General features: G+C 36.1%; 1 protein-coding gene across 1 annotated transcript; it reads right to left on the reverse strand.

Annotated features, from left to right (window-relative positions):
* Nucleotides 1-520: 520 nt before the first annotated feature.
* On the reverse strand, nt 521-3934 carry LOC112568896. Its single transcript, XM_025246433.1, has 7 exons — nt 3862-3934; nt 3161-3481; nt 2911-3042; nt 1838-1877; nt 1569-1630; nt 970-1080; nt 521-657 (listed from the first exon to the last, which is right to left on the reverse strand). Exons 2-7 carry the CDS (start codon nt 3399-3401, stop codon nt 539-541), a joined length of 705 nt encoding a protein of 234 aa, XP_025102218.1. The 5' UTR covers nt 3402-3481; nt 3862-3934; the 3' UTR covers nt 521-538.
* Nucleotides 3935-12606: the final 8672 nt, after the last annotated feature.

The following is a 12606-nucleotide window of genomic DNA, read 5'->3' on the forward strand; positions in this document are numbered from 1 at the left end:
ATCAGACCTCGTGAGAGAATTCATGTTTTTCAAAGGGGGCATAAAAAGAAATAAGCACGTTGAGAAAATTACACTTATCAGCGCCTGCAAGTGCCTCTGGTTGTTCAGTCGTTCCCTGACCACAACGGTGTTGCAGTACCGTTCATTTATATAAAAACACACGCCTTGATATATATATATACTGACAGATGTCATAATCTAGAAACATAAGCAACTATGATGGAAGTTTACTATCTGACAGCATATCAATGTCTACAAGACTTCCAACAAATACCTCCATCTTCACAACTAATCTGACTGCTGGACAGACAGTCCTTCAGAGAGCATATCATGGAATAAAGGACATGGCACTGAGAGCATACCTTGTAATTTCAGACTCACTGTGATCACTCCAGGCGCTAACAAACAAACCATCTACAAAATTGACATAATGTATGAGATACTGTCTCTCATAAAGAAAATTAAAAAAGAAAATGGAGACATTAGATTTCTTTGGGTTTTCCTGTCATATTGGAAATAAAAATTATCTAGTGATAGGTTATTTTAGGATACCTTTATATTTGAGGTTTCGTATGTTTTGAGAATTGGTAAGCTGATCGTAATATGCTGGTTCAATGTCGGTAGAATCAAGGGATTCGTATGTTTTATTAGCAGGCGCTGAAAGCAAAGAAACTTTAATTATACTTTGTTAAAGATTATCTTTTTATTTGTATGTGTATGCATAGATAAATGTGTGTGTGCGTGTGAGGCCTGGAGTAAAATTTTTTTCTGGCTCCTTCGTTTTGTGCTTATGATCATCATCGTTTAAAAGAAATGGTGAAGTTTTACAATCAATTTTATACGCATTAAAACGTGGCTAATTCTTGCTTAAAAAGGGTTAAAATTAAAAAAAAAATTAAGCGCTATCTGCATCGTGAATGCATGCATCCAATAATAAGGAAAGAACACGCAAAGACTTTGTACTCGCACAACTTTGAGACACCACTTTCGAGGGGTCGATGTCTTGTTGCAACTTTTCGTAGTGAGAGCTCATTCCTACGTCTTCCAGTTGTAACTCATCATATGGCGCTGTTTCTTGTCCTTAAATAGATACAACATTATTATTATTATTATTATTATTATTATTATTATTATTATTATTATTATTATTATTATTATTATTATTATTATTATTATTATTATTATTATTATTATTATTATTATTATTATTATTAACGTTTCCTAACTGAACGCTCTTCACAAAAAAGCACAACACAAAACAGGAAAAAAAAGAACTAAAAAAAAAGAAAGAGAAACAAATTGTCACAGTCTTGTAGAATTAGAAGCACAAGTGCTCACTCTAATTGTACAGCAATAATCACTTTACTTATCAAATGCAATGAATATCGACTCTAAACTAGTTGGCAACTAGAAAATATTTGATAATAAACATATACAGATTAAAACGGAACTCCGATCACTCAGTCAACACATGAACAGAAAACAAGGCATTTACGTAGAATGTGCGTAATTAATGTACACAATAATTAGAAGAAATGTATCTTTTAAATTAAAGGAAAAATGCTTACCCTCTGTCGTACTGGTTTTTTGTATGGTGACATTGGTGAGACTTTGGTTAGATATGTTGGCACTGAAAGGTATAATTTAGTTGTACTTCTGTAGCATTTTTGAATTATGAAGTTCAGCAAATAATTATAAACTATAACATTAAATCAGACCTTCCGTGCTATGTTATAAAATAATCTTAGCAGAATAATCATAACTATGATGTTTTATTAATGCAAACGAAAATGGATCAACTTTACTTGGTATCATTCAGTACAGACACTGTAGTTACCTTGCTTGGTTTTCCTCCCTACTCCTATCGTTCCTTTTACCTGCAACCAAAAATGAGTCGTAGAAAATGCCCATATGTATTTTTGTCTGTCCGTCAAAAACTTGTAACGACGAACATGCAGACATACGCGCGTGTGCAAACACACATAAAAACACACACATTGATAATTATTCATTGTGAAAAATAATTATAGCTTTTGATTTGTAGCATTAATACTCAGCTGAGAGTGAGCCTTTTCATTGTTGTGTTGACATAGTTAGCTTCTAGTGTTCAGTTCATTAATACAAATTATACTGGTTAGCGCAGACTCGAGGCCGGCATAAATACATTTTTAATGGACAATGCTCTGTGAGAATACACGTTGTCCTTTCTTGTGGCTCTGTTAGAACTAATTGCTTCTTTTCTTTTACAGTAGTAGTCAAATATGCAACTTATTGTCTAAACTCTAAAATAAAGAAGAATACAATTTTAAAACTTAAAAACTTTTGACTGACATTGAAAAATACAAACTAAAGAAAAGCCAGCTTATATTTCCTTAATTAATGATAAAATACAAAACAATAAAATTTCACTGACTATTGGCGGCCATTTTTCTCTGAACCTTACGATTTAAGTTACTCATGTATCAATTATTTCAAGAAAATGTCTTCTACGTTTTCATAACAGAGGCAGTCCAGAATACTAGAACTAAGAATATTAAGTATCGCTTTTCTAGATTTTAATTGGTGTAGTGAAAATAATACCCTTTTATGAATTTTAAGTATTTAACAGCATTATTTATATTTTTGTTTTTTTTTCTAAAGACGGGATATGTGCATTTATCTCAACAGAAAACTTTCAATTGCTGAAATAAAATAATCTTTTTCCCAAGCCAAATGGTATATAAATAAGCTAGAAATGAATACAAAAATTTCTCCTCCTCCTCCTCCTCCTCCTCCTCATCCTCATCATCATCATCACCACCACCACCACCTCCATAATCATCAATTATCATCGATCAACATCGTTATAAAAGCGTGGCAAGTAATTATAGTTAAAACGCCCTACATATAATATATAAACTAAAGTCTTACTTCTCCAGCGTCGCCATAAAATAACTGTAATAGTTATGAGGACAAGTGCTAAAAACCCAGCGGAAATTCCTCCAGCAACTGATGGAATGCTATAGTCTTGTACTTTAGCATGCTGTTCTTGGTCAGTAAGATCTGAAAAAAATAATGATGAATAGAATTATTTACATTATATATTAACTACTAACTCAAATGCACACGATCATAAATTTCATCATCGAAAAACTATGATTATAAAGGTAAATACGATTACCTTTGACAAAAAAGACAAAAGGCAACTCTCCAAAACTGTTGGTGAAAATAACTCTGTAAAACCCTCGGTGACTGGGTGTTAAATTAACAACTCTTATTTTGCAGGAGACTGCAGCTGGAGCTAAAGGACTGGCAGAACATTCCATTTGTACAAAATTTTCTTGCACAGGACGACCATCATCGGTTTCATTTGCGCCAAGATAAGTAATGTTCTTGATCCCTGGTGTCGGGTAGGCAGTCATTCTAAACACGATCTCTCCTTTACCACTTGTGATTGGGATATCTAGACCACTTCCTTCAATAGAGGTTTTCCTGGGAGGACCTGCAAATTGTATCTTGTTCTTTTATGTTTTTGTAACCACACAGTTATCATTCTGATACATTGCACACAGTCTAGTCTAAATAAAGAGTTTTCTCTCTAAAAAAAAATTTCAGATATTCGATGCTTACACAAAGTCAACTCTAACATTGCCTCGTAATGTATTTTCTGATCAAAGAACCATTTATAAGGCTTGCACTTGTCACTCTAAGATGATATATCCACAACTCACCAATACAGATCTACTGTTATCACAAATTTTCAATCATATGTCTTATTCATAATTAAAATACTTTAAAATTACATCGATCGGGATTTCTAAGATGTATGTAGTAAAAATAAAAAAGCAATAAAAATTGGCATATTTTGCCAAAAGTGCATACATGATACAATGTGCGATTCTCTCTGACTTGACCGACACTATTGTTGGCGTCACACCGGAAGACACCCGAAGCCTCACATGGAACTTGATCTATAGTGAAGCTAACTTCCTCTGTCTTTTCGTGAACAGCATGAGTTTGATTGATAAGCTGTTCAAAATGAGTTGGACCAATAAGCCGAGTAAGTCGAGTGGTGGGAGTGGGTGTTCCGTTACTAAGGCACTTCATGTTCACACGGGACTTCTCCTGAATGTTCACAGTCGCGTTGCCCACGTTGTTAATACTAAAATTCACGATACTGGGAGAGTCTGCAAGACATGACAAAACATTGTAACTGATATACTTCAATGTTTGAGCTATGTTAATGTATATGTAATTTAAAAAAAAAGATTTCTGATATTTCTATACTTACAACCCAGAATAACATTTAGTGATTCAGATGATGTACAAGGCTGGTGGCTGTTCACGGTTTGCTGAGTGATCACTGAGCAGTTTTAGTCATCGTGGTGGATGGTGTTATTAGAAGTGATCACATGGTCACTAATGTTAGAATATATTTCTTTTCTCGAATTCAGCTAAAATGGTGTTGTAACCTTAAGAAAGCACAATAACGTTTTAGAAGAATGTGATTCACAAAAAAGTAAACAATCTTTGTTGCAATTGTGTGTAAACTTATAATGTTTAAAAAGTACTTAAAATATTTGACGGAGTATACTTAAAGTTATAAATATCTTCATATCAAAACGACGAGGCAAGCAAGACATTAAGTGCATTTTTAAGATGCAAGCAGAAATAACGCATTGACTGGCTCGTCTGCACACACACACACAACATGACCGGCATTTATTTAATAAAATCCTAAACTCACATCCAAGATTTAAGGTGTATTTCTCAAACTGCTCAAGAGTATTGTTCCACAACAACTGGCAGCTATAGGTCTTAGAATCTGAAGACTGCACGTTTGAAATAGTCAACTGTGTTGATGGAGTAGAATTCCACTGTAAAACACCAGGTGGGTAACCTAAGTCATGGCCAGAACACGTGCAGCTAAGGTGGTCACCGACTGCTACATATTGTGGACAGTTGTGAAAAGGTTTACTAGACGGGCGACCTGTCAATACAAGAAAATGAAAATAAATATGACTTTCTAAAGCCAATAGTACACTTTCTCTCTGTTCTCACTTTCTTTCAGTATACATATAAATTTAAAATGACAGTGACACTCGAAGGGTTAATTAGTTCTAAATTATAGATTCGTCCCCTTTAAAATAAGCTTTTGTCACACACATATTTTACTCATGTAAATTTGTTTGATGTTCATCCACCATATTACAGACTCACTCACTTCTATAACACACATTCACTTACACACAAAGTAAATAAAAGCACACGTCATACACATTCAGGTTCAGGACTGGATCACTGTGAAGTCTGTATCTGCAAAGATGCTTCTTAACTTTACACTTAAAGGTGGTACGAGTGACTAAGGCTGAAGTGTAATCTGTTCCAAGTTGATGGGACTTGGAAGGAGAACGAACTCTGTTCACAGTGTTTGTCTTAGTTGGAATCAGTCAAAGTGAATACAACTGCTATTTACTGTGGGGGAAAAAACAGAAAAGTAAGCTATTTAAAGGTAATTTGCTCTCTACGGTCACGTGACGTGCCGCAGCTGCTAACTACAGAAAATGATGTAAAGATGGTGAAAGCACGAGAAAACGAAGCCGTGTTCACTATCGGTTTATGTGCAGTGCGTATGGATCGAATAAATTAATTTAAAACATTGCTAGCCGGCAAATAAAGAAGAAAATAAAGTTTAGAGTAAAATAATATACTTGCGTATTTCACTACTTCCGATGAAACTTGCGTTGACTTTCAGTTCGCCGGGAACAACAGTCACACGATATGAGTACTGACCCTCGGTGGGCAGGTAACTGGTGAAGTTACAAGTTCCATTGACGTATATCCCATCAGCAGGTCTCACTGGCATTGATGTGTTGGCGATAAGATTTACTTCTTTTGATAACTGCAAATATGTACAAAAATGATGCTTATAATTCTTATTTATTTTCTTCTCTGCATTAGCAAATGTGGATAGCATTAGTTCCCACAATAGCTTGTTTTCCAGCGGACTTCCCCATTTAATTAAGTTTCTACCCTGTATAGTGGATAGGGGAAAGAAAATCAGCGTAGGAGGGGTGATGGCAACAGCAACTTGGCGGCATGAAAATTTGGAGAGAATCCTTCTGAGAAATAGTGAGAACACTGATGTGGGTATGTATCTTTTAAAGCAAAACGTGTTTTGCATTTAAATTTGTATGACACTTAATAAGTTGAAAACATAGTCGACTTGACATAGATTTGATATATGCATTCATCAATACAACTGACCGATGTTATTTTTAAAAGAATAAATCGAAATGCTCACCTCTTTTATCTGGATCCACTCACACCTGTACCTCTTTTGAGATGAATGGGTTTTGTGGATGCTGCATTGGCCAAACACAGTCCAGGTATCTTTTCTAAACTCAACCGTGCATGATATAAGTTTAGCCGAATCTGAAGACATGAGTGCGTGACTGCATTTACTATGGCATGTCTGTAAACATTCTGTCATTAAAACAATGTTCATAAATAAGAAAGATTACATGAAATCGTCTACGACAGGAATGCACAAAGATTATTATGTAATAAACATTCGTTAATCATATACTTTGTTTTATTTACTCTGTGTCTTTCTTTATCTTTTACATTGAAAAAAGAAATCATTAATTTTAATAAAATGTTAAAAAGACAAATTTCTTACATATATAGTCCAAACGACAGCCAGCAACTGCATGAAGTGATCTCAGAATAGAGCAGATCAATCGTCCTCTTTCAAAAAAGATCGTATTTGAAGATGCTGATGTGTTTACAACCATCACGCCTTTATCATCAGAAATTCTCCTTGGTTTGAAAATAGGATCATACGGCATTTCACAAACAGATTCACTTGATTGACGGGGTGGGCACAAGCCAAGGTATGCGTCACCAGAAGCTGTTTCCCGCAAGTCCCACGCCACTGTCTCTTGTGTTGACAGACCAGCGCAGGTGAATGTGTTGTCCTGTTTACCTTCTTGCACTTCCCAGTAACTGTCCGCCGTGCCACACAAGGACATTATGGATGCTGGAAAAGTACACACTTAGATTGGTAAGATTGTCTGACACTGAGTATAGGGCAGCAAATTTCAGTCCAGTGTGTGTTTAAATATAAATGAAATGCATAGGTTTCTAACCATTTCTTCCTAAAAGAAATTCAGGAATGTTTGAGGGACGTCCTTCTTCTGTTTCAGTCTGTGCATTTCCTGTCTTTTTCTTAATGTAAACATCCTAGGCCATTTACTTAGGCATAATTTAAGGCGATAAGAAAGTGTAATAGACTATAAATGAAGGCATACTTCATCATGACATTTTAGTCGACATAGAAAAACCCTAGTCACTTTAGTTTTCTTTCCTCCTACACCTAGCAAGCAAGAGAAGTTGCTGTAGTAGATAAAGGTCTTACCTCCAGTTAAGATCAGTGACATGAGAAGCGTGAAACATTGCACCGCTCTATGTGCTCCCATTGCTTCTGTTCTTTTCTTAGTAAGTAACTTGACTGTATTTAACTTTGTGACATTAGTCTATCAATGTTTTCTGTGTCTGCCGGAGTAGTTATTTCAAGTTTATCGTCCACTCAAGCAACGACAACTAGTTAAACAAGAGCAAGGTTTGTCAGCATACAGTTCCTGTCCAGAACAAAACTGAGTGTGTGTTCGACTGGGTGGCCGTGAGCCTAACAGCTCATTGAAACTATGAAAGCTTATTCAAGTTTTATTTGTTGAGCGGGGGACTTTAAAAAGAAAAGATATACTTTGCACCTGGGGAGACTTGTTGGTTGCTGACAGCTATTCACAATATTTGAAACAGATATAATCTAACTAAGGTGCCCATGGAGTATTGTAATTAAAAGCGTAAACTGTCAGCATGACAATGATACCAGCTCAAATAAATGGGATCTTACAGTGGGAGAAATCGTTTTACTGATAAGCAAAAAAAAAATCCTTTGTAGATAAACTGTTTTTAGATTAGGTGGTCGCGTAACCGCGTTGCTGAGTAGAAAAAAAAATCAGAAAGTAGCTCTCTCTACGTCAGTTGTACCCTTTTGTCAGATACTGTATAAAAACACGATCCGTGTAGTTACAGGAGAAAGAAACAGAAAGAAAACAAGAAGTGCTTTCAACATTTACACAAGAATCGAAAACAGTGCATTGGTTATTTATAACCAACGTGGAAGCACCACTTTAAATTACTCACATCTGAGTAATCCCTTTTAAGGAAACATAATGGAAGGATTTATTAAGATGTTTATATCACCTGCTATGACTTGGTACTATTTTCAAGGACCGACGCAAACATACTGAAGACCGCAAGTTCCGGGGTGCTAAAGCCCGTCCATAATTAGATTTTGCTATCTTGAGAGAGTTATAATTACTTTCACCTCTTACACACGCTGGTATGAATTTATGCAATGAGCACTGGAAAACTTAGCTTAGACAGCCCACGGTAAGATTCAGCCGACGTTCAAGCTCGGCCATCACCTCCTCCCTGATGGTAAGTAAGGAAAGTTGGAAAATTGGATTATTCCCTTTAACACCTTGAAGCTGAAACTGAAATGAAAAACGATAAACCCATTACTCAAATTCGCTTTGATTTGCATAAGCAGCCCCGCCCTAAACTTGATGGATTGTGATTTGGAAACCCTCTCTGGAAACATCAGGGAGGCGATCAGCTGTAACAAAGGCGCCTCAAAAAAAAAAAAAGCATCCCTAAAGTTTACGAGTGACACACAATTCAGACGAGGTTTTTAAAACTCTCAGTTCTTTGAGTTTTACTTAAGCAGGCTGAAGGGGGTTCCTATCTGTCTCTTCTTTATTGATAATAATTTTTCATACCTTATTGTAGTTTTATGCACCAAAATAAATGGGAGTGCACTGTACTGTAGGCAACTTCGTGCTGCAAGTAGGTGATGCTAACCCCAAAGCATTTTGGTGGAATTTTATCTTTGCGTGTTTGGTCAAGGTCGCCTCTCGGCATTTTGGGAACAATCAGAGGTTAGTTCTCTACTGAGCATGGCATCGTAGTCAGCAGATGGTATCGTAGTATAAACGCTTTTTGCATAACGTAAGCAGTAACCAAGATTTGTTTACATAATTTTTTTGTTAAAGGTTTTCTGACAACATTTTTGTCAGAAGTGGAGACCACAGAGTATTGTAAAAGTCTGCACATGACAAACAGGATTTATACAAGAGGAAGGTCTTAGTTAGCACTGACAACACAAAATCGTTCATCGAGACCAATGGATTTTTCTAAAAGGATGTTGTGGCTCTTTGCTCTGACCTTATTAAAAGGTATGTGGAAAAATAATAATTTAATAATGGCTATACATTTTAGCACGTACGACACCTTACCAGAGAGGGTAGATATAAAGAGGCTTCACTGTGATAGCATCCCGTTTCGAAGGGACGCAACTGCGTCACTACTTTTCTTAACAAGTATGGACAAAGAAAGAGTGCATCCTCTCTATATCTACATTCTCTGACATACATAGGTACACTATACTATCACCTGGCTGCAGACCTGGAAGCAAAGATCGACTAAAAACAAAAGCCTTTTTCTTACCGTTATCTATGCAGTCTTTGTCCTTAAAATGAATTTATCTTTTAGGTCACAAATTTGACAAATAATGTTAATAATAGAGGATACTTTTTAAACTTATTTTTGAAGCGTAAACTTTGAATCAAGTGTGTTCTTTGACTTTATAACTAGTGAGTTAGGATAATTTCAGGGGTCAGAGCACATTTATTGATATGATAAGTAGTGATGCATACTTATGTTCATAAAGTGCAGAAAATTAAAAATGGATGATTAGGCTCAGACTATCCTGAAGGCTCTGAAGGTGTTCTATGCTCCCCTTTTTCAGACACTTTGCCTTAGGTTAGTAAGAAAAAAAAAAACGGTTTGGTGAGTTCAGTCGCGTACATTAATTTTATCCAAGGTGAATTGATTTATAATTATAACTTACATTACACTACATAAAAAACAATGCAGCATCTAAAAAGAGCTTTTTCAAAAAAAAAAAACTTTCTCTCAGTCATAGAATAAAAATAACTAGATTTTTCAAAAGTCTATTAATGAAAGGTTAAATTTTCTATTTCTACCTTTGAGGATGATTATAAATATATTTGACTTTTCTCATACAAAATTTTATGTTCAGGATCTTTAGAATACTATTTCAATGTTTTTTGTAGGTCCGTGGTTGTAATGTACTATAAATGTAATGTACTATTTGTTCCATTATAAAATGGACTTGTCAGTCTTTGTTCTATCTTTTATAAGCCCTGAATACCTTTTCCTCTGTTGATATTTTAATTTTTAACAGATTACCAGAGCCTCCTGCCCTTTTTGCCTGACCTAGAACAAATAAATTGAGGGTCATTGAATTAGTTCTTAGTGACACCTACAAATAGCTCCTTGTTACTTGTCTGTTTAAATTAAAATTATATTTATACTTTGCAGGTAGGGAAGGAAACTGTGTAGACGTTTATACGTCATGTCCGGAATACTTTCAAGGCGGGCAAGTCAACATTATCACGTGTTCAGTCAACCAGACCAGCATTTCAGAAGTTCAGTGTGCAGTTCCACCTACAAGTATTGTCTTCGAGCTGATGTCTACTTCAGGATCAATAGCGGAGATATGCTCGATTGCTTATCCTCCCACATCCTGTGTACCACAAACAACAGCACTAGCATGCATTTGTGCAGAGCAGATGGGCGATGTAGTTATCTACCATTGGAAATTCGTGGTAGATCAAACTTTTGAAGGCGCAAATGTTTCATGCAAAATTTGTGATTTGTTTGTAGGTACAGGTCCACAACGAGTAATCAGTCCAAATTGCTCAGAAATCAAGCTTATTATTTGAGTTGCAATATACTTCATATATCAAAAGGTGACAGATGTATTAAGTGTTTAGCAGTTGGAATGTTTTAATCATGTTTTACTGCATGATATGTGCAGGGCCGTGCTTAGGGGCAGGCGGACGAGGCATCTGCCTAGGGCCCCGCGCTTTTGATTGATATTGTAACTAGGCATATGGAAGTGTAGTCAGCCGTGGCGTGAGGGCCCCGCACATGCCCTTTGCCTCGGGCCCCGCGGGGGCTAAGAACGGGCCTGGATATGTGTGAGGGACAGAAGCATATTTCAATTTGTTTGGTGTTCAAGACTGATCGCCGTGTCAAGAAGTCTAGATATACGAGTTTAATGATGAAATAAATGAGTTCTGTATAGAAAGTTTTTAATTTATTCATTCCGTCCTATCCTTCATGATCTGACTAAGAAACTAGCGCACACATATATTAGCTATAGCTCAATAATTTATGTAGTGACAAAGTTAACACACTATTCTAATCCACTATCTAATGATAGATTTATACTCTGCTGCTGGATTTGTTTCATAAATTAAAATATAAAGCACTTATCTAAATAGCAAATAGACACGAATCATTTTAAGTTAGATATATTATTTCTTAAAATATCAAGCATTTGTACACACAGCATCTGGATTCTCCTTTCCGTATCGGCGAGCAGAGTCCACGTGTCACATCAGCAGAGCAGGATCAGTACTACCAGGTATTTGTACAACTTGTACTTGGTAATGAACCTTAACATATGGCTATGCTACATCCTATCTAGTCTAGCCATAAAAACTGCTGCTGTCGCGATCCTGAGGCGAATATCTGGCGTGGAGCGGGAATTTTAAAGTCAATGAAGTTGTGGTAGAGGTTCCGCGGATGCTGAAGATGCTTTTCTATCAGAATGCGACGATTGAAAGTTTACTCAATTATCTTTCTACCTGATCTTGGTCCAGCCTGTTCTTCTGCCAACAGCTTTTGTGTGGTTGTTATGATCCGGTTTTGTATGACATCCAGCATGACTTTGCTTGGGTGGTTGATATGCCTTATGGTTCTGTAGTTCTGGCACTGTTTGCTGTGTTTGATTTAGGGGGAAGGGGTATGATTAGTGACTGCGTCTATTTTTTGGACCACTCCTTGTGTTCCCAGACTCTTTGTCACAGGACAGTCAGGACTTTTATTTTAGTTTGTTTCCCATCCTGCTTGAACAGCTCAGCTGGCACATTATACATATAAAGGCAGACAGTGGTATATAAAATGCTGAGATTAGATTGTTTTTATCAGAACATTATCGATGAAATATTGCAGTATTACAGATTTAGAGGTTACAAAATGATCTTTCAATTTACAAATCACTTCACGATAAACTATAAGAGGGATACACAGTACATAAATTTTTTTTTACAAAATTACTCTTAAATCTTTGAATCTTACTTAAACAGGCGACAGGAGATTCCTATCTGTCTCTTCTGTATTGATAATGAGTTTTCATAACTTATTGTACTTTTATGAACTATGGGAGTGTACTGTACTATAGGATACTTCGTGCTGTAAGTCGGTAACACCCCCCAACCCCCCAAGCATTTTGGTTGAGTTTTATCTTTACAGGTTTTGTCAAGGTCGCCTCTCGACATTTTGGGGACAAAGAGGTTAGTTCTCTACTGAGCATGGTATCGCAATCAGCAGATGGTATCGTAGTATAAATGATTTTTTCACAAAGTGGGCAGTAACCAAGATTTGTTTACATAATTCTTTTGTTAA

This window comes from Pomacea canaliculata, linkage group LG7, assembly GCF_003073045.1.
Source record: "Pomacea canaliculata isolate SZHN2017 linkage group LG7, ASM307304v1, whole genome shotgun sequence".
Classification (NCBI taxonomy): Eukaryota; Metazoa; Mollusca; class Gastropoda; order Architaenioglossa; family Ampullariidae; genus Pomacea; species Pomacea canaliculata.